The 27903-nt window shown below is 41.7% G+C and overlaps 3 protein-coding genes across 14 annotated transcripts in view; 1 reads left to right on the plus strand and 2 right to left on the minus strand.

Annotated features, from left to right (window-relative positions):
* dlg1 (discs large 1) overlaps positions 1–6566 on the minus strand; it is a 390478-nt gene extending 383912 nt beyond the window's left edge. The window contains exon 1 of one of the 2 annotated variants that reach the window (XM_069135126.1): positions 5890–6566. In XM_069135126.1, the coding sequence (XP_068991227.1) occupies positions 5890–5908 (19 nt within the window). In that variant the 5' untranslated portion in view covers positions 5909–6566. The remainder of the gene's footprint in view (positions 1–5889) is intronic. The other variant, XM_069135127.1, reaches the window with a different exon arrangement.
* Positions 6567–6821: 255 nt separating this feature from the next.
* Positions 6822–12617, minus strand: LOC124214174 (ASCIZ zinc finger protein). Of its 5 annotated transcripts, none has more exons than XM_069135141.1 (5): positions 12208–12617; positions 11806–12051; positions 11463–11689; positions 9166–9377; positions 8252–8387 (listed from the first exon to the last, which is right to left on the minus strand). In XM_069135141.1, the coding sequence occupies exons 1-4, from the start codon at positions 12361–12363 to the stop codon at positions 9194–9196; spliced, it is 813 nt and encodes a 270-aa protein (XP_068991242.1). In that variant the 5' UTR covers positions 12364–12617; the 3' UTR covers positions 8252–8387; positions 9166–9193. The 5 variants fall into 5 exon arrangements, with proteins under 5 accessions (XP_068991237.1, XP_046472252.1, XP_068991239.1 ...); XM_069135139.1 differs by having other exon boundaries at positions 8333–8473; positions 12208–12616; XM_069135136.1 differs by lacking the exons at positions 11806–12051; positions 12208–12617 and having other exon boundaries at positions 6822–8473; positions 11463–11604.
* Positions 12618–15480: 2863 nt separating this feature from the next.
* LOC124214084 (adenomatous polyposis coli protein) overlaps positions 15481–27903 on the plus strand; it is a 33221-nt gene continuing 20798 nt past the window's right edge. For 2 of the 7 annotated variants that reach the window (XM_046616077.2, XM_046616120.2), the window contains exons 1-3: positions 15482–15980; positions 23095–23357; positions 26886–26985. In XM_046616077.2, coding sequence (XP_046472033.1) covers positions 23186–23357; positions 26886–26985 — 272 coding nt within the window. In that variant the 5' untranslated portion in view covers positions 15482–15980; positions 23095–23185. Of the gene's footprint in view, positions 15981–22356; positions 23014–23094; positions 23358–24153; positions 24240–26885; positions 26986–27903 lie in introns of those variants that run through there. The other 5 variants (XM_046616103.2, XM_046616154.2, XM_046616085.2 and 2 more) reach the window with 5 other exon arrangements.

Raw genomic sequence — 27903 nt, forward strand, 5'->3', positions numbered from 1 at the left:
TTACTTGTAGACACGAGGTATTTTAAAGTCTGCTTGATTAATTTTCTCGTGAAAAAAAAAAAAAAATACGCGATTACGAAAACTTATGCTGAAAAATGAATATTCCTTCCTGCTCATGCAGCGTGCACGAAAAGCCGAATTTCGCCTGGATGAAAGTGGAAGCTGAGACCCAAGAAGAAGAAGAAGAAGAAAAAGAAAAATAATCTTCCCGAGGTCATCAAGGAGGGGAATGATTCGCGTTTCGCTGACACGGCGTAGCCGTTCCCGGGTCCCGTCGTCTTGGCCTTATTCACGATTCTCTTTATCAACCGCAGAAAGTACAAGGCGGGTGCAAAATTCTCGAGTGTCACGATTTCCTCTCCGCTCTCGGTCCTCCCCCTCCTCCGTGGCCATTATCGCGAGCTTCCGTCAATTATGACCACAGCGAGTGCAAAACCGCTGCATAGCGTGAAATTGAAAACTATCGCGTATGTAAGGCAAGGATGCAACGCCTTCGTTCGCTCCGAGTATTTTGAACTCTACGAGGAACGCGCGTTGACGAAAGTAACGAACGCCGAGTGGCAAGGAGGAGAAAACGTCAAACGGCACGTCTTGAAAGCACCGACCCTTATCCGAGGACGAGCTTGCGGCCACACTCCCCCATTTTTCACCCGCAACTCCTAAATGAACTCTGTACGGCATAACGGTAGTGGCGGGCACTTCCACCATCACTGCACTGCATCTCCACAGTCATTTGAAAGGGAGAATTGCGGAATTCTATGCACCTTGTTCAACGCTATCACCGGCAGATGAATATGTGCAGCGCGATATTTTGTATGTATACACTAACGTGCAACCCGAGTTGCGGAGAATTTCTTCACAGAGATATCGCGTTTTCGAATGAGGTTGAAGTTGGTAACGTTACTTTAACGATGCGCGGTTAGGAAAATCGTTACCTCGCACCCTTAGGATTGTCTGGAATTCATCTAGTGAATCGTAACGAAGAAAACACGTAATAATTTTACATAAATATTATACAATAATTTTGTCAAAAAATTTTGTAAACTGATTCCAATTTTACAGTTGCAATTTTATTTTATTTATTTTAACTGTAAAATTAAATCAATGATTTTAGGTTAATCTTAAAGTAATGACCTTCAAAATTTGATATGAAATTGAATTGTCTGGACCATAATACATCATTTTAAAAAAAAATCGTGATGCCACAACATTATAAGGATTGTCTAAAATTGAGTGAACCGATAATTAAATGAAAAATACAATCATATTTGGCCAGCTCAACTTATAATTCAAAGACATTTTACAGTTGAAAAACGGTGAATTTTTTATCGACATATCGTCAATGTCGTCAATAATAACGGTACACTAATTTTAAATACGGACTCTATACACTGATGAATTTTACTCGTGAAATTCGCGGGGGACCGTAATTATTATTATCATGATTACTGTGGTATTCGTAGAGAAGGAATTCGTTTAATAATTACCAAGTAAAATCAGCAATAAAAACGAATCAAAATCGAATGAATTGTATTTAACTTAATTAACACTGCAAATTGCGGGTCTTACCGCTGATTTATTGTATCACGAATAGAACATTTTTGGTTTTATTTAACAAAAAAAAATATCTCGTTCCGCCGTATTTATTATCGCCATATGCGGCTCACACAAACAAACATCGGTTACCTCGATAAATTTCTCCGTATACCGCAATTTTCTGCAGCTATTTGAATTTCATTTCGACCAGATATTATATTATAAATATACGCAGTTTCACGGTATTTTTAAAATAAAAATAAACATGTGCTCTTAGCCGTAGGTATACTATTACGCGGATTAGTCTGTATAAAATTAGTTTTGTACAAATAAAAATGAGTAAAGAAGAAAAAAAAAACAGTAGCTTGTATTGGAATCGTTCAGGTTGTACGCTGCTAGTCGCCGGCAAAACTGCTGAATATAACAAATTGAATGCTACTTTGCGACCGAGCCAACTGCCGTGTAAGTCGCGCGTTGATCGCAAATTAAGAGCAAGGCAAAAAATAGCAATAATACGATATTTATCCACGTAACCTATCGCAGCTGTGACAATTAGCCAAAAGTTAGTGAATAAATCTTTCGCCGCACGCGCGGCTACAATACGATTAAATTATATGTGTAACGGCAGAAATCGGTGAAAATTCATCATGCATTATAGTGCAAAGTGACGCAAGGGTCTTGAGAAACCAGGAATTACCTTGAGGGTCCGAAAATAGTTCCTACTGCTTAACCAGGCGTATAAGACATGTGTAGATATATATCGTTCTTTCCCATCCTTCAACCCTTGCTTAATTTTCACCTCGTCCAAATTTATACCGCATCACGTGTACCATTATATATGTATGTAGATATGAGAGCTCATTGTATTCTTCCGTCTGGGTGTTCATTGTAAACTCGTGCATGATATACGTGAAGAGAAACGTGCATGTAGGTAATACACCTTCACATGTATACACCCACATCCATTAACGCGGAACGTTATTAGGTACAACGAATTTAAAAATAACCTGTTTGACCTAAAATTAAGTAAAGTTCCGCGGAACTTGACTGTCCGAATAGATTTCTTTACCCCATTGTGAACTTGATAATGGCCCCGCGCGAATTTACAATATGATTATTATACCTTGAGCAACGTTCAGCCCCTGAACGGAACCACCCTTGCTGACGTATAATTCAGTCGACGTGAAACGTGACTTGAGCGACGAAAAGATGAACCATCGAGTGAACGAATTCACGTTGAAAGAATGACTATGTATACCTAATGCGTTATTGCGTAATTAAACGTGAAAAGATTATCAACACCGTATAATATCACGTATAATTTATTATACTTGTAGATTATTTGTAAAAAACATTATTTCCTTCATAATACTAGAGTTTTCGATTTACGCGCAGTGAATATTATCCGCTCACACGATGCGTATGATTAATTAAGCACGCTTGATAATGAAGGGAGAATGCAACGGGAGGATTTTCGGGTACAACAATCTCGTAAAAGAAATCACGCCCTGGTGATGTTGCAAAGTCTGGACGAACGCACAACGCGAGTAGTCCACCACGACCACGTGCTTTCGCGTAGAGTTAGGGGGACTTTGACGAGACCTTAGAGCCGAGCTCTGTGTATATTCGAAATGTGGAACACGATCCACCCTAGACGCGATAATAAGCCCTCGCCGTTAAGGGAAAAAAGGGTGAATCCTAACACGTGTACTAGCAGACGCCTCGTCGGTTTTCGTAACGCGAATATTGATGTATCGATGTCTGCATACATCCTCGCAAGGTTCATAGAATTGGCGGAAGATTGAGAAGAAAGAATAAATATAGTCGAATCTCAGGGGCGAAGCTGATTTCTTCGAGTAAGAGAGGTTTCGTCTTATTAAAGTTTTCCAGTTGTAGAGGCTGACCGAAACAATATACGACTTATAACGGCTCGTAAAAATTCGTCAAATATAGTGGAGATATTCTTCACTTTATTGCGTACATACAAGTTATATGCGAAATGTAACGTTCTTGTTTGTAAAAATTCACCATTTACAGTATCACTAATCATATACTACATGCGCGGTAAGGTATGGTTGTTCACTCACAATCAGTTACAGGGTTTTGAAAAGAATCTAATATTTTACGATTTGAGTTTTCGTTTGCAAGTCATTTCTAGACAAACTGTGATCCTGTGAAATGTGGCTTTGATGTACAAATTCAGCTTCGCTTCGTTGTAATTGTTATTGCTTGATCGAAAGCCTAATTCAACTTATAATATATGTATGTACCGAAAACATCATCGACGGAAATAAAGATTGAGAAATTTTCAAACCAATGTATCGGCTCATTGATCGCTGAAAATTCAAGCGATCTGTGTACGAAAATTTCCTGCTAGGATCGTAACGAGCGATTCTAATGAGAAAGTGTGGAATACTTGATGAAATCTTTGGTGATTCCGTGCTGCATGTATGTTTGGAAAGATATCGCTAGATTTGGATTATTGACGCGGAATCCGCGAATTAGTGAGAAATGACAATGGTGAGGAAGCGGGATGATGCTTGAATTAGATGATCGTTTAATAACAATAAAGGATACTTTGTTTGAGAAGGATACAAAGCGATACTGGTTGTATCGAAAGAGAACTGAAGGCCAACTGAGGTTTGACACAATAAAGAGAATACATGGATGATACACGGATATGATTTTGCGATATCGGACGATACGCGAAATGTACAGCAGACAAGCGACTAGATTTGAGGTGGAAACGGACGTGTAAACATTGAACGCAAGTGCGATTACGACTTCACATAGCTATAGTGAAATGACTTTAACTTGAACTGTTCCATCGCTAGTTTACGCAAACGATGTATGTAAACTATAAACAAATGATCATCTAACGACAAGATCTTCGAACGAAGCGTGTTTATAAATCGTAAGATTAAACGAATAGTACCTGCGTTTCACGGAGTGAAGGAAAGTAAGAGTGAATAAAAATCGTAAAGGTGGTTTGTGGAAAGGACGCGATGCTGAAGTCGGTAACATTAATGTATCGAAACGTTGAATCAAAAATACAATTTCGCACCTTTAGAATACTTGAACAAGTTGAATTTACAAAATCTGAGTTTGCCGATGCTGTATCAACAGTAGGTATACCAAATTTTAAGTAATCCTAAAGGTTGCAAAATAACGACTTCTACCAAAGATGCATTATTACAATAACGTTGCAAACTTCAGACTGATGAAAGGGCGCCGTTTGTGCAAAGAGACTGGCAGCGGAATGTTAGATGGACGAGGATAGAGTGAGAAGTGGAAAAAGCCGGTGCGGGACAGACGAAAGGCGTTCAGGGCACGAGCGGCGTGTCTCGAGTTGGTCAGTCGTTCGTTTCTGCATACACCGTGTAATATCTATAGTGTAAATGCCCTCGCGGTATAGAGAGAACCGAAATTATTACGTTCTCCTGGCGAGTGTCCAAAATCCCGCTGCCTGCCCCTGTCTATGGATTATTGCAACACCCGGCGTCGTCGTCGTCTCTTGGCCTACATTGATTAACACAGGTCGCAAGCCAGCTAACGTAAGCAAGCGAGCTTGTCGGTAAGCTCTAGACGAGTAGAATCGACGCTCCCGAGTGCAACCCCTATTATTTTTAACCGGACGGCGAGTCGTAGTACAGTTTGCGGTTACATTTAGAGCGATTATATGCACGACGGACGATCGTAATTATTCTCATTGTTATTTATTATAATTATAACAGGTGACCGCGTGTCGGAGATTCGCGTCAGAATCACGCGCGCTCACCAAATATCCGATTTACTAATTATAGTACGAAGCGATTTGTTCTCTAACAATAAGCTCCCGTTACGAAACGTTTCCCGGTGTGCGTTTGGCGGTTCCGAAGGCCGTCCAGAAAGCTCGAACTCAACGTATTTCCCCGTTGCTCTCGATCACCTTTTTCGCATCGCTTTCCGCAGGCTGACGCGTCAGGCAGTCTGGCGGTCGTGACGCCTCGACACGAATGTCACGAAATAAGGGACGATACCGGCAGCAGAGCGAATGTAACCGGATTTCAAAAACGTTCGATAAACACCCTCGACGACCTTCTCCCTTGTGCGACAGCCGTCAATGCCTAAGGTGCGTTCGTAGGTACGTTAGACACAAACGGAAGCTGCGGTGACAGTTCTTTGACAGCTGACGTGCACCTAACGCAATGAGGAGGAGGGAGGGACACCGCCGACATTAATTCAAGGGGGGTAAAAACGAGCTGGCCTTTGAAGCAAATAAAACAGCGGCGAATCGTCGCAGAGATCTCTACGGCTATTTAAACAGTATCTACGTGTAATAGGTAACGTAATCTAGGATAGATTTGTAACCACCTTGCTTACGAACGGGCATATTATCGCCGCGGCAGCGATACTCCGGGGTTGATTCTTGCTCTTGCGGAGGGGGGAGGGGCGCTAGGCACTGCACCCTGGAGCTAGTGGTTGAAAACCTGGTCTCTTCTCGCACCGCTCCTCCTCAATGATAGCCGGTATAAGCCCCACTGACACTTGGGCCGGGCGGTCGACGGTGCATCGACGATTAAGATTGATGATACTGACGATGAGCCCACTGAATTAATACACCTCGAGAGAAAAACAAAAAAACAACCACCGACAACCGAACGTCGTCGAACCGTCGTCGCTCTTTGACTCGCGAAAATTTCTTCTATCACTGTGGCTTTATTTCGTTGCTTACAAATTATACACGCGTCCTGTGGTTAACTTTTTTTTACTTTCGTTTCTTTTTTTTTCCTTCTTTGTGTTATATTTGGGCTTGTTTCTATTTATTTGTTTATTTTTTCCTATTATCTTTTCGAGTCGACTTAATATATATAAACACACACACCGTAGGCCCTCGCCAATATGGCGTCACGCGAGTTTAGCAGCCGGAAAACTGACTACGGCCGATGGTTTGATTGGTCGATCGTACACCCGTGACGTCAGACCCCAATGCGGGGTACGAAACTCAACGTAGCCAGCTTCGGAGCGTCAGCCACCCTTCGTCGCTGCTCTCCGACCTATATAGCTATACTCGCGAAGGTTTCGCGATAATTTACTTACACTCTACGGCCTCAGGAGCGCTACCCTCCCGCCAGAGCTCGCCGCCCTCTCACGGCAAACCCCTAGAACTAAACAACCCCGAATACGATGTGGCGGGAATTTCAAACACGGAATTAAGCTGTGGTTGACTAAAATCTTTTGCCCCTTGTCTCAAATTTCTAGGTTTTCTTGCGTCGATTACAAAATTTGGACAGCAAAGACTTGGATGGATTGTAATGATATTATTTATTAATATGGTATTTATAACAATCATCGAATGCTATATTATCTGTAATATGTATAATACTATAATAAAGTTTAATAGACACCAATAAACATATTTACAAAGCGTTACAGGAATTAATTAATTTATGATTTTAACAGATTTAAAGAAGGCAAGTACGGTGCAAGTGTAAGTACGAAATTTAGAATGACGCGCTCTTCCAAATTTTTACTAATAACGATTTTTACTATTTTTTTTTTTTTTTGTCTGACGACTTTTAACGTCAATGGAAATCGTTGCAACGTGGACCTTACTTTTTTATTTCTTAATCCCTTGAATGATGAACAATAAAACACAAATATTAGAAGAATCTCTACACACACTATTGAAATATTTTCGCACAGGTTTTCGCGCCTGCGCTTGCTGCCAGCACCTTGATTAAAATACAAAGATTCTCCAATACTAGAGAAAGTAGACTGCTATCGTGAAATAGTATTTAAAAAGTTTTCACCGCGTCAATTTAGATCCCGAAAAAAATTCAGAAGTTCGGTCTGAGTCTCCATGTGGTTAGTCTGCGCGTGTAACCAAGACCTCCCAATGCTGGAGTCGTTCTGTACAGATTTTGATATTTTGGTTTGCGTTTCCGTAGACACCGTAGCATCGCTGATTTGTGGCCACGCAGTCTGAGTTTGAATGTCGGAAAAGCCCAAATCTGAAAGTAGAATTTCGTCCGAAGTTTGGGTGCACGTGTTGCTGTACAAGAGTTCATCCATATTCTCAAAGCTCTCGGTGGTCTGGGTCTCCGTATTGGAACTGTAGGTGAAGGAGGTATCCTGGTCAAAGAGCTCCCGTGTAAACGCGAGCTCAGTCTGCGTTTCAATACTGCTAAATTTATTATCAAACATCTTTTCCATCAGTAACGAATCCGTGTGTCCGACGCTACCTATCCGCGCGAAGGAGAGAGTATTACCGATCGAATTATCTTCAATGTATTGAATGTTGTTGAGATTCGTAGTCTGGGAACCAGAATGCATTAGCGTAGGCTCATCGTGGTTATAAAATATATTTAGATCGGTTTGGGTTACATTTTCGTTCAGATCCTCGAGGAAATTTTCTTCGTTCGTCTGAGTACCCGATGTGTTCTTCACCTCCCAAAGATCCTGCAAACCGACGTCGTGACTCAAAGGCAATGGACTGTTTGAAAACAGATTTTGAGTTTCAAAATTATCGGCAAAGTTCAAATCCTCCTTCAGTATCGTGGAGTTTAAATCCTTGGGCAGTTCGCTCTTCCGACATTTCCAGTCTTTCAATATGTGTGAACTTGATTCTTGCTGCATGGATTTCGTCATGATGTAACGCTCGTTTGTCTGCGTTTCTGCAGATGTTTTATGATGCTTCTCCGTTTTCAAACCACCTGTCTGAGTCTGTTGCGATATCCTACGCCTTGCTGCCCCACTTTTCAACGGACTAGACACTTTTTTTGCCCTCTTAAACTCATCCGTCTGCATAGCTGCGTCGCAAGTTACCTTCAGTTTTCCATCCATCAAATAAGTATAAGTATTAGACCCATCTATGGAATTTGGCAAGATATTAACCGGCTTGCCGACATTAACAATTGTGACTTGAACAGCTGGTAATGTCTTCAATTTTGTCTTTCTGTAATCATATTTATGAAGAAGGAATGATTCACATCAAAATCCAAGAGTGCTCGCTGAAATTGATGGGATGGGACATTCAGGATACGGTTTTCAGATACTTATCTTTGGGTAGATGAAGGCCAGAGGATAAAAAATGTTTCAACAAAATTCTTTACGAACGGATAACAACATTCACTGTGTTTTTACTCAAAAGTGCTTGAGCTAAACCCATGTTTAATGATACACAGAGAAATAATATTAGGTAGATGGGTTTCCATTCTGCCGTATATTTTTTTTCCTTCTTCAATTATTGTCTATGCTTTTTCGCTCAGTGATTTAAATCCAAACACGATTATCCAATATCACGATAACTTATGCTCAATTGTTTGTAATAATACAGGTGCCATATCGCCAGAGAGAATAAAACGAATCCAAATATTTAGGTACACAAGAGAATATGGAGGACAATTAGAGAATATCATTTATAATGAATATTGATGAGAGAAAATTAGGGAAAATCAGGGATGAAGAAGTAGGGAAAATCTAAGATATCAATACGGTTTCAAGCTGCATACAGTGGGAGTATTCCAAAAGTTGATATATTTGAGAATCTTTGCAGAAATTGAAGATTCTCAGAACTCTCAAAGACCCAGACTCAAATAACAATCTTTCATAGATAATTTAGTGTTTAATAAAGGCTATAATACTCACTTGAGTAAAAGTTTGTATTTGTTGTCTATTACGTGCTTGTAGCGTTTGGCATGTGTAAGTAGAGCTTCGTAAGTTGAGAATACTTTGAGGCAATTGCAGGTGAATTGCACACCGCATATCCTAACGTGAGCATCCTTGGCAGCCTCGGTTGAAAAACATTTGGAGCATTGCGTACACATGAAGGTTTTAGCTGCGTGTACCTTGAGGTAATGCTGTAATGAAAAGAGCAAGATCGGGGTTAGACTACTTCCGAGTGATTGAGTTCAAGATTGGAAACGAGAAGGGCATTACGATCGGAGCGAAACCTAACCTGTTTAAGGTACTTCATAGTTGTGAAGTATCGTTCGGATTTAAGAGCGTATACGCAGGAGGAAACGGGGCAGTGATACTGTATGTTTTTCTTGTCATTTTTCGCCAAGTTTCCCTGCTTGTGAACCTTAAGATCGTGGAGTCGGAGTCGAGGCTCGTTTTGAAATACAAGCCCGCATTCCAGACATCGGACACTCTTTACTATCACGCTCAATTCCTCTGGCGACGGGCATATCGTATTAACCAAAACTTCCGCCTCCATCGCGATCGCTGTAATTTACGAAGTACGCCGGCGAACCGTAATAATTATCCATCCGTCAGTTGTTTATTTCATCAACCCCGCGGCCAAAGTGGTTTTATTTTGTCCGCCATTTGTTTATTCGGCCACGAACTAACTCCTCGCCCTCCTCTTCTACAGAATCGATGCGTTGTGTTCATTTCGCGAACGAGTGAATACACGTTGAGTGAGGGTCGTCAGAGAGCCAGCTTTGGGCAAATTTAAGTATGGCTGTCATAGCCAGAGAGTCGAGGTACTAGGCAGTAGGTAACCGACGGTAACCTTAAAAACTTCTTGGAGTTTGCCGGTAAAGAATAACGCGGAGGCGCGTTTTGTCGGTAACTCAAGGTTTTCTCTTTTAGTCTAAAACGTGAGATAGAAAAAAATAAGACATCGATGTCGGCATTGCGAATTATATACTTAACGGCAGTTCCTTAAAATATCAACAACTTGTTACATTGTTTAGACCCCGCGACTCTTATTCACGACAGCTTTTTGTGCGTATGTATGTAACTGTCCCAAGTAAAGGTGACAATTTTGTCAATACACTTCGTATTCATTTTTATTTCCCTTACAATTAACAGGCCCGAAATACTGAAAGCGTGAGATTCAACTAATTTCTCATTCATTTGTCACTCATTCGTTCAATTATGCATTATTCAGCAGTGGTCACTGATCTCTGGATCAGTGGTTGTGGTTGATATTTTGAAGCTAATGTGCTTGACGAAGAAAAAATACCCAATCAGCGTTTAACACAACTGCTTGCTCGGTAAGAAACATCGCGTGTCGAAAATGACACACACGCTCGTACAGCATAAAAATCGCTGACTAAAAATTGGAAGGACACGATTATTTCATACTTGATGGATGTATTAACTCATTTTACCTCGTGTACATACATAGTGATTTGTGTACAAAAAGTTTACAAGTCTTTAAAATTTGCAAGATGATAATGTGATGATAGAAAATCGTAAATCATACTGAGCTTACGATCTACTAGAGTTTGTACGAATTACCCATACGTTTTTCAGATGACTCTTGGTTTTTTTTTAAATAGGAGGCATATTTTGTACGATATTGAGTTACGGATGTTATTTCGTTAGTATCTGGATTGTAAAATAACTGTGTTAAGAATACTTTAGCCGCTTTGTTATTGATATCATTGTATGAGAAAATCAACGATTAGATGTAATAATCCACGGAAAAAATTTAATGAATAAGTATATTACACACATACAATATCAAAAACGTTACTTTGTATGCCGGCGATTCTTACGTTTGAACTTTCACATAGCCATTTCACACTGAAACTTTTCTGTTTACTCGCACTCCTATGATAGGAGGTTAACAGTAGGCCTATACTAAAATGTAACTTACCTAAATTCCTATAAATAAATCCCCAAATAAATATACACTGTAACGTTGCATTTGCAAGGTGATAACTAAACGCGTCACCGTTTGTTGCATGCAACATGTAAATATTCATCCGACACACACTTGATACAAACAAGTGTATCGTGTACATCAAGACGTTGCACCAAGAGAAATTCAACTCCAAATTGACGTAATTTTAGTGCTTAATTTTGGGGGCAAGATATAGTTCTTGACGCATTTTTATTCTTGCCTTTTAATTAAGCGTCTAAAATATATCGTCAATTACAAATATATCGTCAGCTGTTTTAATTGAGAATGGATCAATAGTTGAGCTTACTATGACTTTGGGTAAGGATTTCGTTCGGTGAAAAAGTCTCTCAGGACAAAGACCTGTCCTATTGTTGTAATCAGAATTGCTAAGGTCTCCATAACCGACCACCACATCACTCGCTCGTTAAGATCTTCGGCCCGTTTTCGACCCTGCGCTTCTCGCAGTCTGTGATGTGTCTGGTAGTCCAAAATACTGTTCAGATTTTGGTGCACCTCCTGCGCAGACGACTCCATCTATAAAGCAAGAAGATAATCGCTAGCTATTCAATAATCTTGGATAATAAATTTCAAGTATAATTACGAATTCACTGATGTTTCGCAACTTTCGATGAATAAAATAACGAACCCACCTGAGTCATAACCGTGACATGCTCGCCAAGACCAGGCAGAGGGAGTTCATCTCCGACCTGAAAGTCCATGTACACAAGCTTGTGCGAAAAGGTCGAAAACTCGTTGCTGAAGCAGGCTTTATAGACCCCGGATATCGTCGGTGTAAACGTGTGCGAATCAAACTGCGTCTTCACCTGACGATATATTATCTCCTTGTTCGGCGCCTCCAGTGTGACGTCAACATCGTACTGGCCACCGGTCACGACCTAGGAATCAAAGAGAATGAGACGTTGGTTGGTTGTCAAAACAACCGACGAACCTACAAATGTTCCCAGTCGCCCCTCCCTTTGGGTTCGAGGTTAAGATTAAGGGCGCTGATTGTGATTTTGGAGGGATATCGGTAGTGGATTTATCCGACTTACCTGGAACTCGAGGGTCGACGATACGTTCTTCTCAATGTCCTGGTAAAAGCACTCTTTGGCATTATCCGGCAGCTCGAAGGTTAGTTCTACGCTACTCGCGTCGAATACGGCACCTAGAAGCGCACCGAGCAGGAACCACGTCATCCAGTAGTCCATGTTGCGCGGTGATTTAGCGGCCTATCAAATTCGCATTTAAACTCGTATAATACCCGGCAAATACCCAGCCCGCAGTCCTCGATCGAACTCGGCAAACTTTACTAATATGTATGAAACGATCCGTCTTAACGTGGCCGGAAGAAGACAGTCAGCCGATCTTCGAAGTTCGAAGCTCTACTTCAACCTGAACCTAACTTCTCACCATGGAAGCGTAAGGATATAGAGTGGGGAGGGTATAGGCGCTCGTATAACTGAAGTGTCTCACTATTAAAAAGAGAAAAAAGATCAAAACCGACCTTCTTTCTCTCTGGTGACGCATGCGCAGCGGTATAAACGTCGTAGCCGTCGTAGCTATTTGCAACTGCGTATGCGCTGGGAGAAAAAGAAAGCTAGTACTCTTACATTCTCTCTCTCGCTCTTACTCGTTTCACTACTCGACGAGTCTATTGCCACCTCTCGACGAAACGGAGAAGCGCTTATCGCGCGGAAATTTTGTCCACCCTCCGCCGTCCGACACGTGTCTCAACTCGCGCACTTGACGTATCAATTCGGCTGTAATGGACTCAATTTTACGCGCCGTGACTTCGCCGCGCATCGATTTCGACGGGGGGAGAACGACGACGATGTCTTTGGGGTTTTGGAGGAGGACAACGACTTCTACCTTACTGAATTTCCTCTTAAATCGTCGAGCGATCTGGGTATAGATCAAAGATCGAGAATGACGGCTGAACCGAGGGAACGAGCCGCAGCTATCGTGATACAGAAATGTTGGCGGAGATACTCGTTTAGAAGCGAATTTTCAAGCCTCAGAGATTTTCTGGCTAAATACGCCGGTTCGAATTACTCCGTGGCGTTTCTCAGACTAGTCAATTCGCGGGAAGCCTGTTTGATCGACCCAGCGAGCGGGACTCGCGTCCGCTTCAGATTCTCCGGGGAAACTTTTCCGCCTGTCGTTGTTTACAAGATATTTACGAAACTACCGGTCATCCGTGTCTCCTGCGCGTGGAATAACGAAATTGAACAGAACCAGGCGGATACAATGATCAAGCCCGGCGAATCGCCCGTGAAAAGTAACGCGAACGATTGGCGGCCGTTCCTCATCACCTCCTCATCGCAAAGAGGAGGAACCGGAAGTTCAGCTTTTGCGTCGAAGCGTCGCGACGAACGCGTAATTAGATCAAATCGCAGATCAAAGTTAGAGATGATTAAACGACTTTATGAGCTGGGGAGGTACGGCGAATGGAAACCGGAAATGGCCCATGGAAAATGAAATGACTTTATTCACTGTGATCGTCAAGATTTGTTCTCTCGAAAGCCGATGCGAAGAGCTCGCGTCACTTATCTAATCCGATGAATGGGCGCCAGCAAATTTTAAATTATAATTGAAATTCATGGCATTACTCGTACCGCACATTATACCCTAATCACAAATTATCACGCTATTATTTAGCAAATTGTCAAGTTTTGTACCAAAAAAATCAATAAAGATATATTGTAATGAACATTGCAGATGGTTCAGGAATCGAATATTCTTCACTTTCTACGAAACATTAGCGAACTTTGCGAACTTTGCGATCGCTCGAAAAACATTGCGAATCTTCCTCTCCGTCTATTCTACCGCATGATCCAAGAGGCAGAGCACTTGTATGAAATCTAGGCTCTGTGACGCAGTGCTAAACCGGGCTCTGTGGGTGCAGTTATCGGTCCAACACGAGCCAAGAAACTGCGCAGAGTTTGGACGAGTTCCAGCCACTCCGATATCGTTTCAAAAGCATCCCACATCCGATTGCCCAATTAAAATATCGTCTGTAGCGTATCAGAGCTAGCCGACGATCAATCGAGCAGCACGCGTTGCGACGATGAACGCTAATTGTAGGCATACGGCAGGAAAAAGAGCAGATCAAAACGAATCGTTTGGCAACTGTGCTCTTTTCTTCAGGCGTTCTCCTTGTTATCATTTATTTTTGTAACTTTCTTTCATTTCCATGCAAAATATGACTTTATTTATCATATTTTAGGCGTCAGACGTCGACGCGACCCTCACCTGCATCGCGTAAAGCAGAATACCTGTACTTACAAGCTACGTACGGACAGACGTTTATATTATTCATACATAAGAACGTTTTTGTATACATATGTTATGCAACGCTGGGTGGAATTCTGGTTCGAAATGGGAAAGGGTCGTGAAACGTTGCGGGGCGATTTAGATGCGCATAATATAAAACATGTTACACGTGCAGAGTCCGTCGAGTTTCCAGTATACGGTTATATCCCCGCTGCTTATTTATTATTACTCACCTACGGATACGAAAACGTCTTCTCTATTATGGATGACCTTACCCTTATATACCTGCCTCGTATTTCACAGTCTGCATCGCAGAGCGGGCGTAGTGAGAAACTGGTAATCTTACCTGCGAAATATAACTGTTACAAATATCTTGGTATATGTGTAGATAACTTATGAATCGATCTATGTTCTTGCCGATGTTCAAACATTTTTCAAAACAGAATCCTAGTTTAATCTTACAGGGTCACGATCATTTTCAAACTATTTGCCCACGATAAGAAACGTGACTGCGTTCACCTTTTCCGAAAATTCAATCTGCACTAACTGTGAATTCTTATCAATTTATAGATTTCACCAGGCAAGTATGCGAGCCAAACGGATAATAATATTCAGCAATTCTTCATAGATCGATGGATAGGAATATCGTTAAACACTGTACCATTTTCGACGAGTGAACGTCATTGACTTAAATTTACGAACTGCACGAGTCGTGAAAGATACGGGTTCTTTCATTACTCCGTCGTTTTAATTGCGTTTTATTGCCTTCCTTTTTATTTCCATCTCCACGAAAACAGCCAAGTAAAAAGTTTTCCCCCCACGATTGCACGGAGGTATCGCGGAATTGGCGATGCAGAACCGCCTCGAACATGCCAGGCGTCGCGGCGCCGCGAAGGCTGCGAGCTTAAGGGGCTGTGGGAAGGGGATGAGGGGGAGTATAGCTAGAGGAGACGACGATGGGAGTGAGAGAACCTTCGGAGGTGCAAGGGAGGAGAGAGCAGCATGGCAGGCCTAGAGTGGAAGCCAGTGGAAGCCAGTGAAAGCAAACGACGCCGGGCGTCGGTCGAGGAGGGGAATTCGTCCCTCGGCGGCGGGAAACCATGCGTGACCTCCTGGTTCTCGGGCACATCGCGGCATTCGCGGCCCGAAGCGGACACCAGTGGAGGGACCGCGTGACACCGGAATGCAAGTGAGGGGTTCGGGTCGCGGCTCGACAATCTCTGATATCCACCCCAATTCGAAGAATACAATCGAACTATCACTCGCGATTAGAGTCGGCTCGATCGCTTTGTCGCATTTATCGATGCCCGTACGCTGATTCGTACGATCGTTTAAACCGGCAGTGCGCGGTTCGACGTTGTCATTTTTCGTGATCCTCTAACAGTGCACTTCGACTTGAGTTCTGTACTGATCGGAAAACTTAATTATTATTGTTCGTGCCGACAGCTCCAAGGCTGTAGAAGAGTTGAGAGTTGTAACAGTTTCGAGGCTTGTTCGACGGGACTTATCTCACTTCTCGAGGTTTTCAAGAGCGTGAGAGATTCGCAACAAGGTATGTGTTCGTGAATTAGAGCAAATACTATGATATAGGTATAAGTGTATTACTTTCTTTAATACTATATATTTTACACAGCGTGGCTGAAGATAGTAACGTTGTCAAAAAGATAACTTTTTTTTTTTGTTACAATTTTGAAATTATTTTAAAAGAGTCAAGTTTCCAAAAGTATCGATATGCTTTGCTTTTTATCGGTTTACAATAACGTTCTATATAATTCAAACTTGTCGAAAAAAAACACTTGTTAACATCGTTAGGATTGACTGTCAAAATTTCAATAGCATGTTTTGATATCAACTGCGAATTTTACTGATCCAAAATAGAACGTAGAATGATTTATTACGCTGGGCAAGAAAATGTTGACGAACATTATACGATAAGGTTAAATTTCATGTCCGCAGCTTCTGCGTTTCTTTCTGGAGAGTGTAATCAAAATTTTAGGTAACAGATTTCTGCTTCAAATGGAAATGAAAATAATAAATATAACAATACCTAATCAAGTACCAGTCCACTTCATTGGTCGAGGTTGTAAGAATATAGAATACTGGGTTTCTGGGTTTATTGTTAAAACCAGAGTTTCTTCCAGCAAATTAATTTTCACTACTATTAAAATATTATGCATTTTGTACAGGTTTCTACACGCTGGAGCGTGTTTTTAAAACTGCACCAATTTCACGATAAAGATTTCATGCCCCTTACAATAATATTACAAAAGTGTTTGCAGTTTGAACAATTATTTCGCAGTCGAAATTTTTCTAACTGATTTCGTTTCAATTCGAAATAGATAACAATACACTTACTTTTCCTGAGTGTGTATTTGTCGAATTATAACAATAAATAATGCAAAATACGTCGACGGAGAATGAAGTTGGGTTCAATAAGATATCAGAATCACGTTGAATTCCAATTTCTCTCAACAATCAAATCGCAATATGCGATTCGTGCAACGCGTCGACGTCGCGTAACGCGTAGTAAAAGTCGGACCGTAATATTTCTGTGCCCGGAGTGTTATTTTTTGTCCGAAGTTGCATAATTGGGTGAGGTAACGTTTGTCATCTCGACTTCTCGTCGTGTACGCGTGTAAGAGCACGACGTCTATTCATCTAGCAGACACCGCACAGCTAGCTCTCGCTCTCAACTCGCTCCACGCTTTCAAAGAGGCCCGTCCACCTTGCACATCTCTCGCTCTAAGGATATATTTATAGAACACTCAACTCGTTGAGATCTTAGAAACGATTATAGGAATCTGGAAACGCTGTTACGCCTCCACTCGTCCCAAGATAATTCCATCTTTTGAGATGTCGGCTCGACGCACGTTCCACTCTCTTCGATCCCTTTCGTAGTCTCACAATATTATACCCATAATGTTGTACAGGAACGGCGTGCATGCGATCACCGCTGGCGGCGATATCATCCACGCAGCACGTTCTTCAGCTCTTATTATTATCTGGATCCCGCGTACATGTAAGGAGATAAGAAAGACAATCAAAAAAAAAAACAGAAGAAGAAAAAAAAAACGGAGAAGATTCACCCTCGGGGAGAATCGGCAGTCCAGCTGCGATTCCTAAGCCTCTTTTATGAGATTAGAGGGAAGACGGCAATAAGCCAACTACAGCGATTCTAAGCGTCGTGTATACTGATATTCTTTTCGTAAGAAATTCGAGTCAGAGGTCGAGCAAGTGTTCAAATCATTTTTTCGCACTAAAGTACAAATAGCACAGGTCTGCAATCAAAAAACTGCACACATTTTTTATACCGATTTTTATAGATTTATACTTACTGAAACCGGGAAAAATAAAAAAATTCTTATTTCTTGAACTCGTGTTTGTTGTTTCAATCAAAGTGAAACTCTCGGTTAACTCGTTATCTGGTATCCTATTCTGGTTCCAAAAATCCTATGCAAAAGTTATTTCTTACTTTCATTTAATGTGTACTAGAGTGAGACACAAGATAAATACAAACAGAAAATGGAAAGCGGTAGCGTGTTCAGAGAAGTATCAAAGAGAAGAAAAAAAAAGTTAATAGACAAAGAATGAACACGGAATGTTGAGTACATAGATTTGATGAAGAAATTGTTTTTTTAATTTTATAAGAAATATTGTTCAGCTCGTTGTAACGAAACGGTGGTTTTTTCATGCGAACACCTTGTATTTTGCAAAAATACTGTACGTAATGGAGGAAAATGAAAGTGATTTTTGGATTCAGGAAACCCGAAAACGTAACATTTACCAAAATCATCCCATTCGGATGAGATAAACTATTTTTTGCAGACCTGTGATAATTGTTCCAGTTTCAGATCATAAGTATTGTAAGGCTTTTTTACTCCGAACATTGAGTGCAAATTTCGAGCACCTTACAGATTCCGTACCTCGAGAAGCGTTTCTCACGACGAGAATCGGAGCTGAAAGTTAATTGCCGGAGTCTATTGAAGCGTCGCTCTGTAAATTTTCAACAAAAACGCTCTGGGCTCCAAGGAGAGAGAGCAGACACAGCGTAGTAGTTCGGGTGTTGCGTTCGTTTTTAGCTTCCACGGGTATAACACCGACAGCCCAAGTAGGATAAAAAGATCAAGGCTCTAGGATCGAACTGGGTCAGCAGGGCTAATTCAAAGTTACTCTTATCGCCGGCACCGAGGCCCGAACATTCTCTGCCCAATTTTGTCCTCCCTCTTTGATTGCGAGCCGCGCTGCAGCGCGGTAATTGCTTTCGGACAATATCTAGTCCGGCTGAACCTGTAACTCACTCGTCAGTGGTGAATGACGACGAATCCACTCGACCTTTACTCGGGTCTCCGCCGAATTCTTAATTTATATATAAGAAATAAACTAAATTCGACGGGTTGACACACTCGGCGCCACGCAGCCACTTTCATTGGCACAAATTGCGTTTCGATTTGGGAAACGCTAGAGCGGCGAGAGGTTAACGATCCGTACTCACACTTTCTAGCAATGAATCAAAGAAAGTGTGAAACGAAAGATCGCGCCTTTTCTTCTCCGCTCTTTAATACCGATGAAATTGATCATTCGTATCTATGACTGTCTTTACGCTATAATTATCTATTCATATTTCTTGCTCCGTGAGCGCCAAGATCTCAGCGATTCGCTCGATCTCGTTTCCTGAAAATAAACGATCCTGTAATCACGGTGCGAGTTTGAAGTTTCTACTTCAACGTTAGCTCGAGCTTGTACGGAGCGTTTTCTTGTAACCGTGCAATCGCAATGTTCCGGTACGTGTAACCCACGTATCGCAGAATGTGAGCCGGTGATACGTGTCAGGAGATTTTTCGCGAAGTGTGCAGGCGGAGAGAGAAAGGAAAGGAGAGAGGAAGCAGCTGATGGCAAGAGAGACGGAGGGATCGTTAACTCGCGGTGATCGGTTGACCGAGTAATTCTCTTTAAACCGGTCGACATTCTTGCCAAGGTCTGACCATGTTTGAGCATCATCTGCAGAGGTGGTGAACGATATTGAACTTGGAGGCCTCTGGCGAGGTATTTGAATATACGTATATATACAGGTTTCGAGTAATTACCCTAGGTGAGATAAGAAGCGTAGTTAGAGTAATAACATATTACACTGTATGATAATAATCTTCGAGGCGTAATTACAAAGGCCGAAATGCGTGTTTGGCCACAACGTGAGGCGTTTCCGTACTTCTGCTCGTATAATAATTCGATATTAAATTCTTCCATTAGAGTGTAATTTGAAATTTCAACTAAACCAGCCAACCGAATCACTCGCGTAGCGTGTCTGCGGCACGGGACTGTTAAGCCCGGGAGGCGTAAAGTTGATTCCGGTTCGTCGGACCCGTTGCAGAAGCAAATTGCCGCAGCTATGACGAGCACGCGTACTGCTCGAGCAACTCGGCTGAAGATTAGTTCTTTGTCAAAATCTCGGAAGAATAAGCTTTTCAAACGCCAAAAGTATACAGGGACTACACGGCGTGTATACGTAAGGCTGGCTCGAAAAGTTTCACTCGAACACAAGCGAGAGGGTGATGCGAGAAACGTGAATTCGGAACTGATGACAAAATTTTCTAACAAGAAAGGTGCTTGTCAATTTTGAATCGCCTATGTACCATCGTTATAAAACGATATTTATTTTGATTCGATCACGTCTGGTTTTTGGGTTACAGCTACTATCAGTAATATTGATTGTTTATCGTTTTGACTTACCTTTTTTGATTCAAGGTGTTTTGTTATTTACTATCAATACCAGTTAATTAGTTACAATGAATAACAAAACACCTTGAGTCAAAAAAGGTAAGTCAAAACGATAAACAATCAATATTACTGATAGTGGCTGTAACCCAAAAACCAGACGTGATCGAATCAAAATAAATATGGTTTTATAATGAGGGTAGATAGGTATTTCAAAATTAGTAAGCACCTTTCTTGTTACAAAATTTTGTCGACCAGTGTACCGCAACACTATGTACAACATCGTTTTTGTTCGTGAAAACTGTATTTTTGGAAAAAGTAAATAAATCATATTACAATAAAACTATTCGTAGGTATACAAAATATTCTAATATCAATTCTACGATACCAAATCATGTTCCTGACGTAATCAGATCAAAGTTTTCATTTTACACACAAAAAGTGAATTTTTGTCGAACACAACTGCGAAGAACGTCACGTGTGAGATCGAGACCAAGATCGTCGCGTCACCTTGTAAGTCGACGGCCAAGAGAGAATAGGATTTATGAATTCTTCCAAAGGATTAAGTTGCGATGAGAAAACGTGGCTCATACCTTCTAAGGGGTCGTCCTTGCCCAGGGCTTGTCGTTTCTGTACCCTTGTCCTCTTTGTTCCTTCATAGTTGATCATTCTTTCTTCATAATAAATCGCTGCCGCCTTGTTCGTAACATCGTAGTGCAGTTAGAACCTTCGATATGGAAGTCGACGTAGTTCTGGTCACGAGTTTTAAACACCGTATTCGTCTCAGCTCATTCGGCTCCTTGAAGCAGTACTAACAGTAAGTACCTTCTTCCACACTAGCTGGAAGGCGGACTTGAACACGACGAGCGACGTAGTACGTGGCAAGGCAATACGGAAGCCAGGAATCAATACGTGGTGCATTCACCTTTGACAATCGCTCACTTCCCTCCTGAAAAGTGCATGTAAGGTACTCAAAGTTTATGCAGACGAGTTAATCGATCTTATTGAATTGTACGAGAGATTTGTCCTTGGTATCATAGTCAGAGAATAAAAAACATTTTCTTTTATTTGGGTAGTTGTCAAATGATTATCCACATACGTCACGTAAGGTATTCCAACAAATTTTATAGTTTCGAAGAGGGCCCCAACCAACGGACTGAAACGTCAACATCGATGGATGTTTTTTATTCACTGACTTTGGATACCAAGGAAAAATCTCTCGCTCAAAGTTTGTACGCGAATAAACCTTGTGCTGTACTGTCTGGAAAATACTTAGGTACTCTTACGGGAATTAAGGCTTCTTTTCAGAATAATCTTGTGTGCAGCGTAGCGATGACGGAAGCCGAATGACAAAGCTTTCGAGTGATATGAGATTATTTATAGTGAAATTTTCATCCAGCTGCTGGTTTGTCCGTTGCAGTCGTTACAGACACGCCGAACCTGTTCTCTCTGTGCGATTCCTCATGCATGAACATCACGAGAGTAAATTTACTCGAGACAAGTTGGACAGGTTTGCGGCTGCCATTTGAAGACCGTATTCAAAAACTCGTTCGACGCGTGTGTTGCAGCTTTTGAAGAATGATTCAACGCGTCTGGGGTATGGAAGGTTTTTTGCTTTTAGCCATTCGAATTCGGTTCAAACAACGGACAACGTGCTTCCAGGGAGACTCCTCTACACGCGAAACGTACTCCAGGTAGATTAGAAGGCGTATATTTTGCGAGACGGATTATTTCGTAACGACATCGAGCGAACGGTGTAATTGAATTAGAGCTAATAACGCGCGGGTACCATTGTACATGTCACTTGTTACACCACGTTCTCCAAGGTCGGTATTAACTTGGGAAAATGTATACCAAGGTACAATTTGCCAAGTATAGAGCGTCCGATTCGTCCAAATTCTCACCGGGTTGAGAACTCCTGCCTGTCAGCTATACAACCAAGGTGGTTGTGTGCACGGAGGCTAGTCAGCATGCACGTATACATGGAATAATGGAAGGTACATTGACGGAGTGACTCACGCCCGGCTCCGAAGCTCCTCCGCCTTCCTCCCTATTCCGCAACGCTGCAACCACCAGCAAGTGGACTCTTCACTTTGTGCCACGTAGACTTTAGTGCCCCGGCTACAAGGCTCATACGTGCCACCACCCAGTGCTGCATCTAGTACATTTTCCTGGGTCTCTTATGCACAGAGTGAAAAGAGGGACAAGATACGAGGAGCAGAAACGATGTCGCCAATGATTGCTCGCATGTCGTGTGAGAATCATGGCAAGTGGACAGTGTCAATTGACAACTCGAGTTCACGGGAAGAAATTCGACCCGAGTAACAGTGACTTATTACACACCATGGAAGTTCATCAACGAACTCTGAAGCGCGTAAGAAACCAGAGGAAATTAACCGCTTCTGTGTCAATGATCTTTGGAAGCCTTGGAAGCGACTTGAAACTTGCGGTCTTGTTTAAACGGCCCTTGAAGCAGTAGCATAGAATCCTGTACCCGACAGCCTCGACCTTAACTAGCTGCCCTTTGCGGCACATCAGCGCAAACTTTAACTTAGTCCTGCGGATGAATTATCTGGTGTACCGTAACGATTGCAGCGATGTGAAGGGTTGGTTCTTCGCCCCGTTTATTTTGGGGTCCGAAGGCGCGCGTCGAGGGTAAGTAATAATGTATGACACGAGGTCCGAATTATCGATTCCTGCCTTGGCGAGCAGAGTGCGCTGTGTAATAGTTTGTTGTTATTCTACCTGGGTTGCTGGGGCAGCTAACAAGGAAAGTACGGTTCTCACGTGGTCTTAAGATTGGGTCAAATCCGCAGAGAAGCGCGGCCTGATTGCTACGTGTAAAGTCGAATAAGGACTGGGAAGTACCGTCGGTTCGTCTCAGTTTAAAAAGAAAAAAAAAACCGATCTCGCGTATGATCTAAATCGTGGATCGGTTCTTTTGTCTGTTCCAGTTCGGTCCCAGGATCGGATGGAGCGCGGTGAAGGATTGTCGAAGAGGAAGATCTGCGGGCTGCAGGGTGAGACTTGGAATAGCTGCGAACGATGACGTTGCCGGTGTCAAGCTATGAGGAACTTTTGGTCCAAGTTCGAGGACTGACCCACGAGACGATCCTGCTGCAGCGACAGCTCTCGTCGGATCTCTTCGACGACGCGAACGGAACCGATTGCGATCTCAATCACAACATCGACTTCGCAAGGAAGAATTACGAGAACGGTAAGGACGAAGCGACTGTTTAGGGTGGTGATCAAACCGCGGGCAAGTCTCGAGAGTCTCGTTGTTCCGATGTTATTACCGATGGATGGGAGGAGCCCGCTAAGCATTATTATTCTTTCGCCTTGATTTAACTAGCCCAGAATTGGAGAGCTATGTCTGGCTCCGGCTGTCTGGAGTCGACAGACAGCATTTGGAACATTGCCACGGGGCAGTGGCGGTGGTTCGACGCCGCTATGTTGGAGCTAGTCAAAACCAGATATCCATGAGTAAATCAACAACCCGGACGGATTGTCAAAACCGTTTTATTACACTCTCCTTTCATCCAAAATTGTAACCATTTATCGCTTCGCCCTGCAGCTTATACCCATCTACATATAGCCAAGGTGCGTGGTTCCCGGTTTATTTTCCCTTGTCACGCGATTTCAATTTCGTACTATAATTTGCACGTGCTGTGTGAAAGCAAGCCTGTCGGGTCTTTGAAACGGAGAACGGAACACGGAACACCGTAATTGACGGTGGGAAAAATTTTACATTAAGAACTAGATGATCAAATTCAGAGGTGCGGGAGATGAGAAGGAAATAGTTCTCTCTTCTTCGTTTTCCGTGTCGCGTTACATTTTATGGATTGTTTTCTTTCATTCTTTCATTTCTTCACTTTTTCTTACGTTTTGTACCAAAACAGAAAAAGAAGGAAAGGAATTGGGCGGCTGGAATGCAGCCCACACGCATAAAAACACCATGGCTATACGATAATTAGGGCCGACCTTTGGGAGATGGGAAAGGATTAGAAATTCGGCCTTAATTCTCTCTCAGGGGATAATGGGGGCTCGGAACGAATACCGAGCAACGAATTCGTCTTCGGATTAACCAGAAGCTTCACGGGTAGTCGTTTATTTATTGCCCGTAACAAGTTATCCAGAAGCACTGTCTCGCTGTTGGTACATAAATGTCTGCATCCAAATTGTAACTCGAGACGTTAATTTCGGTAAAGAACCATTTTTGTCATTTATCGATGGATGGATCGTTATTGGTAAGGGAGAATCGATACAGAGATCGATTGTGGAGTCAACGACACCGACGAACTTGCAAGCTGTGTGTATACGAAAATTGTCACGGTATAATAACAGGCAAACGTTTATACCGGTATATTAAACTGTGTACCTTGGGCACACGGTGACTGCAGTTATAGGATGCTAACGTTTGCGTCTGCATTTAGACGCGGTTGAGAGTTAGACACTCCCTAGAGTGCAAGCTGTCGCAGTAGACGAAACAAATATATACGCAAGAGCTGTGTAGTCGTGGGTTGAAAGAGAGAGAGCGAGAGAGAGAGAGAGAAAAGCGTTTATTCGCCCTGGGGCAAGTCTCCTCGGATGGGAATATGAACGGTATATAGATAAAACAGAGAAAAAATAAATAACTTACAAGGTAAATAGCAAAGAAGCACAATATTGAAATTAGCAATGAACTAAAAAAGTAGGAGAAACGAGAACAAAACTATGGATAATCGAGTAGATAGGTAAAAACAAATACGTATGACGCAGAAATGGACGCATAAATAAATAAAGTAAAATATAACAAAATAAAAGCGAAGAAATAAATAGGTAAATAAGATATACGGTAAAACATTAAAACGGAATATCAATAAAACGAGCGGTATAAAAGTACAAATAAAATCAACGCGATAGTGAAGAATAAATAAATAAATCAGGTTAGAGAGAGAGAGAGAGAGCGAATTTGCGCTGCTAAAATATTTGTCAACTTCATCGTTTATTCGTTAGAGTGAACTGTATCAAAACTGCTGAGCCAAGCCCTCAAAACTAAATTACATATCCTGTACAATTGTTTGAAATCGAAAGACTGAGTCTTTTTTTTTTAATATCATACCAAACTCTATTACACAGAAAAATGAGATGCAAAATATTACAGTTAATTTGGTCAAAAGAACGTGAAATTACAAAATTTTCCTACATTTCGTTAACCTAGTTGACAAAATTATTATTATAGATGAAAAAATTAAAGTTTATCAACAGTAATGCGCGTGTAGCGTAAACGCGTATGCAGTGGGTATGAATATTTAACAGTTGAAACAGACAAACGTAAATCAAAGCTGTAGTAAAAATTGTCACACTACGTTCTTTTTTCTCTTCTGTATATGTTAAAGCAAGAAATTTTTCAACGGGAGCTGAAATAACTAATAAAGACGCGGACTGATCGACGTGCTCAAATCTAATTGCAGGCTGTCAATCGCAGAAATATCTGAGATGATGTATGGCCGAGATAACTAAGGCGGAACGTCGCATATTAGATGTCTTACACACCAGTCGAATAGGTTAACCCGTTGCGATCGGTATGAAATCATTCCCAGTTCACGATTACGATAAATTCTTCCGCTGCAACGTTACACAAGTTCCTACATTTGAAAAATCGATGGATCTCTCGGGCGCAGAAAAAATTTATCCACCAACATCCACCACCTTGGTGATCGAATAGAAGGAAATTTATTACGCCACTATGGATTATCTAAGTGAGTTGCGGCGTATTTATTTCTACCTATGAATTTCTACCTAATTGCAAACATTAAAGAATGAAAGAGGCTATCCTTCGTTCAATACCGCGTTTATGTTTAATCTTCGAAGCTTACGTCAAGCTCCCTATTTCTCCTCTATATTTCGTAGTATAAACAGGATCCTTTTGGCCAGATGCTTAACCGGAAATAGCATGCTCGAAAGACCCGCAGGCTGTAGTTCAAAGCTGCAAAGATTCCGCGCTGTGTTTTCGACTATTTTCGAATCGACGCGGGTCAATCGGTACGAAAACTCCGTGCCTCGCAGATGGACAATTCCGTATATCTACACAGACATTGCGGTTATACTAGAAACTATTTCGTAAACCAAAAGCGACGTTATCTACTTTATACCGCAAACTTCCCTCACGCTTCATCCGGGAAGATAAAAAGCGGTCGGGATAATTGACGTTGAAATTCGAGAGAGAGAATTAGCCTGAACGACGCGTACTTGTTTGTTTGTTTTCTTTTCTATATCAGGGAAACACGCGGGCTTGGAATCTGCTGAGTGAATGAACAGCTTTGGGTCTAATTTCCCGACAGTCTCTGGCCATTTGGGTTTAACGGTTGACTCAATTTAGACACTTTCTGTGGGGCGTTTAATCGCTTTATGCCGCTGCGGAATCTCAACTTGTAATCCTATAGGTGCATGCCTAGTTTCCTAAGTATCTACCCATTTGATTCGGGTCGGTCCGTACGGTATTTGTTTGTTTTTCTGGCCAGTGTTTTTCCACAGTTTACAAGCCCTTCAAAACCGTTTTAAAACAACTCTCGAGAACCGCGCGAGACTGAACAGATCGCCATCGAAACGATTGGCATCGGGAAGAAGCTGTTTTTTAATAGAGAAAAACGCGCGTCTCTAAATTTCAAAAAAGAGACGATCTAGTTTCTCACATCTTGCGGGTGTATGATAATTTGATCGTTTTTCATGTAATATTTTGCCGTTCCTTTATTCCTCGTTCCAGAAAAGCTGTTGGCCGATTCGTGCGACGCTGTGATACGCCAGCGTGCAGAAAATAACCGAAGATTCGACTTTGGACAATGTCACAATCATGCTTCGCGAAGGTGAGTATCAAGGTTGAATTTTTCCCACGTACCTATAATTTGTACAACGCATGCACGCGTTAGTTAAACGACGAATTTTTATAACGATCGAGTCTCGTTTCATGTTCAGTTTTTGCCAAAACTAAACACAGCATAATATTTGTGCACGTGACGTACGATCTGCTGATATATCGTAACTGATTAGATAAGGGCGGGGATAAATGATATTCTGATTGATCGCGAATCGCGATAAGTGAGATAAGAACGCGCGAGAATAAAGTCGCTAATCCTCTGTTTTGTAGTCGCGTATAACATAATAAAAATTGTGCAACTCTTCATATTGTCAAGTTTTTTGGACGGGGCTTAAATTCCGAATTTGAAAAGTTCCGAAAGCGCTGAATTTTTTGGTGGCAAAACTTGAAGTAAAGAAATTAATCGAACATTTTCACCACATTGATATGTCTTTGTTTCTGATTTTCGATATTTTTACGTTCGGAATCCTGGTCATGCTGATTTTCGTTTTTCTCTGATTTTTCAAAACCACTCGTCGAGTAAATTACGCTGTGTCGTTATAACATACTTCGATTTTTGCAATTTTACTCCGTCGAAACTCTATTTTCCGGAATCTTGCGTTTCGGAACTTGGAGCCATCGAGTTTCCGACCATTCGAAACTCTGTTGTTTCTTCAAAATTTGATTTCTTCACTTCAAATTTCGCCAGCAACTGATTTAATCATGAAATAATCGCTTTTGGAAATTTTCAAATTCGAAATTTCAACCCTGCCCCAAGTTTTCTTCGTCGAATTACGTTTGCACTTGCCCAACAACTCGGTCGAACAAATAAACTGAAATGAAATCCTGCTTCTTCCCCCCGCTTTTTTCGATAGGTGCGATATTCTCGCTAGGCTGGTAAACAAGAATAGGCGTATCATAGATACAG

This window comes from Neodiprion pinetum, chromosome 1, assembly GCF_021155775.2.
Source record: "Neodiprion pinetum isolate iyNeoPine1 chromosome 1, iyNeoPine1.2, whole genome shotgun sequence".
Lineage (NCBI taxonomy): Eukaryota > Metazoa > Arthropoda > Insecta > Hymenoptera > Diprionidae > Neodiprion > Neodiprion pinetum.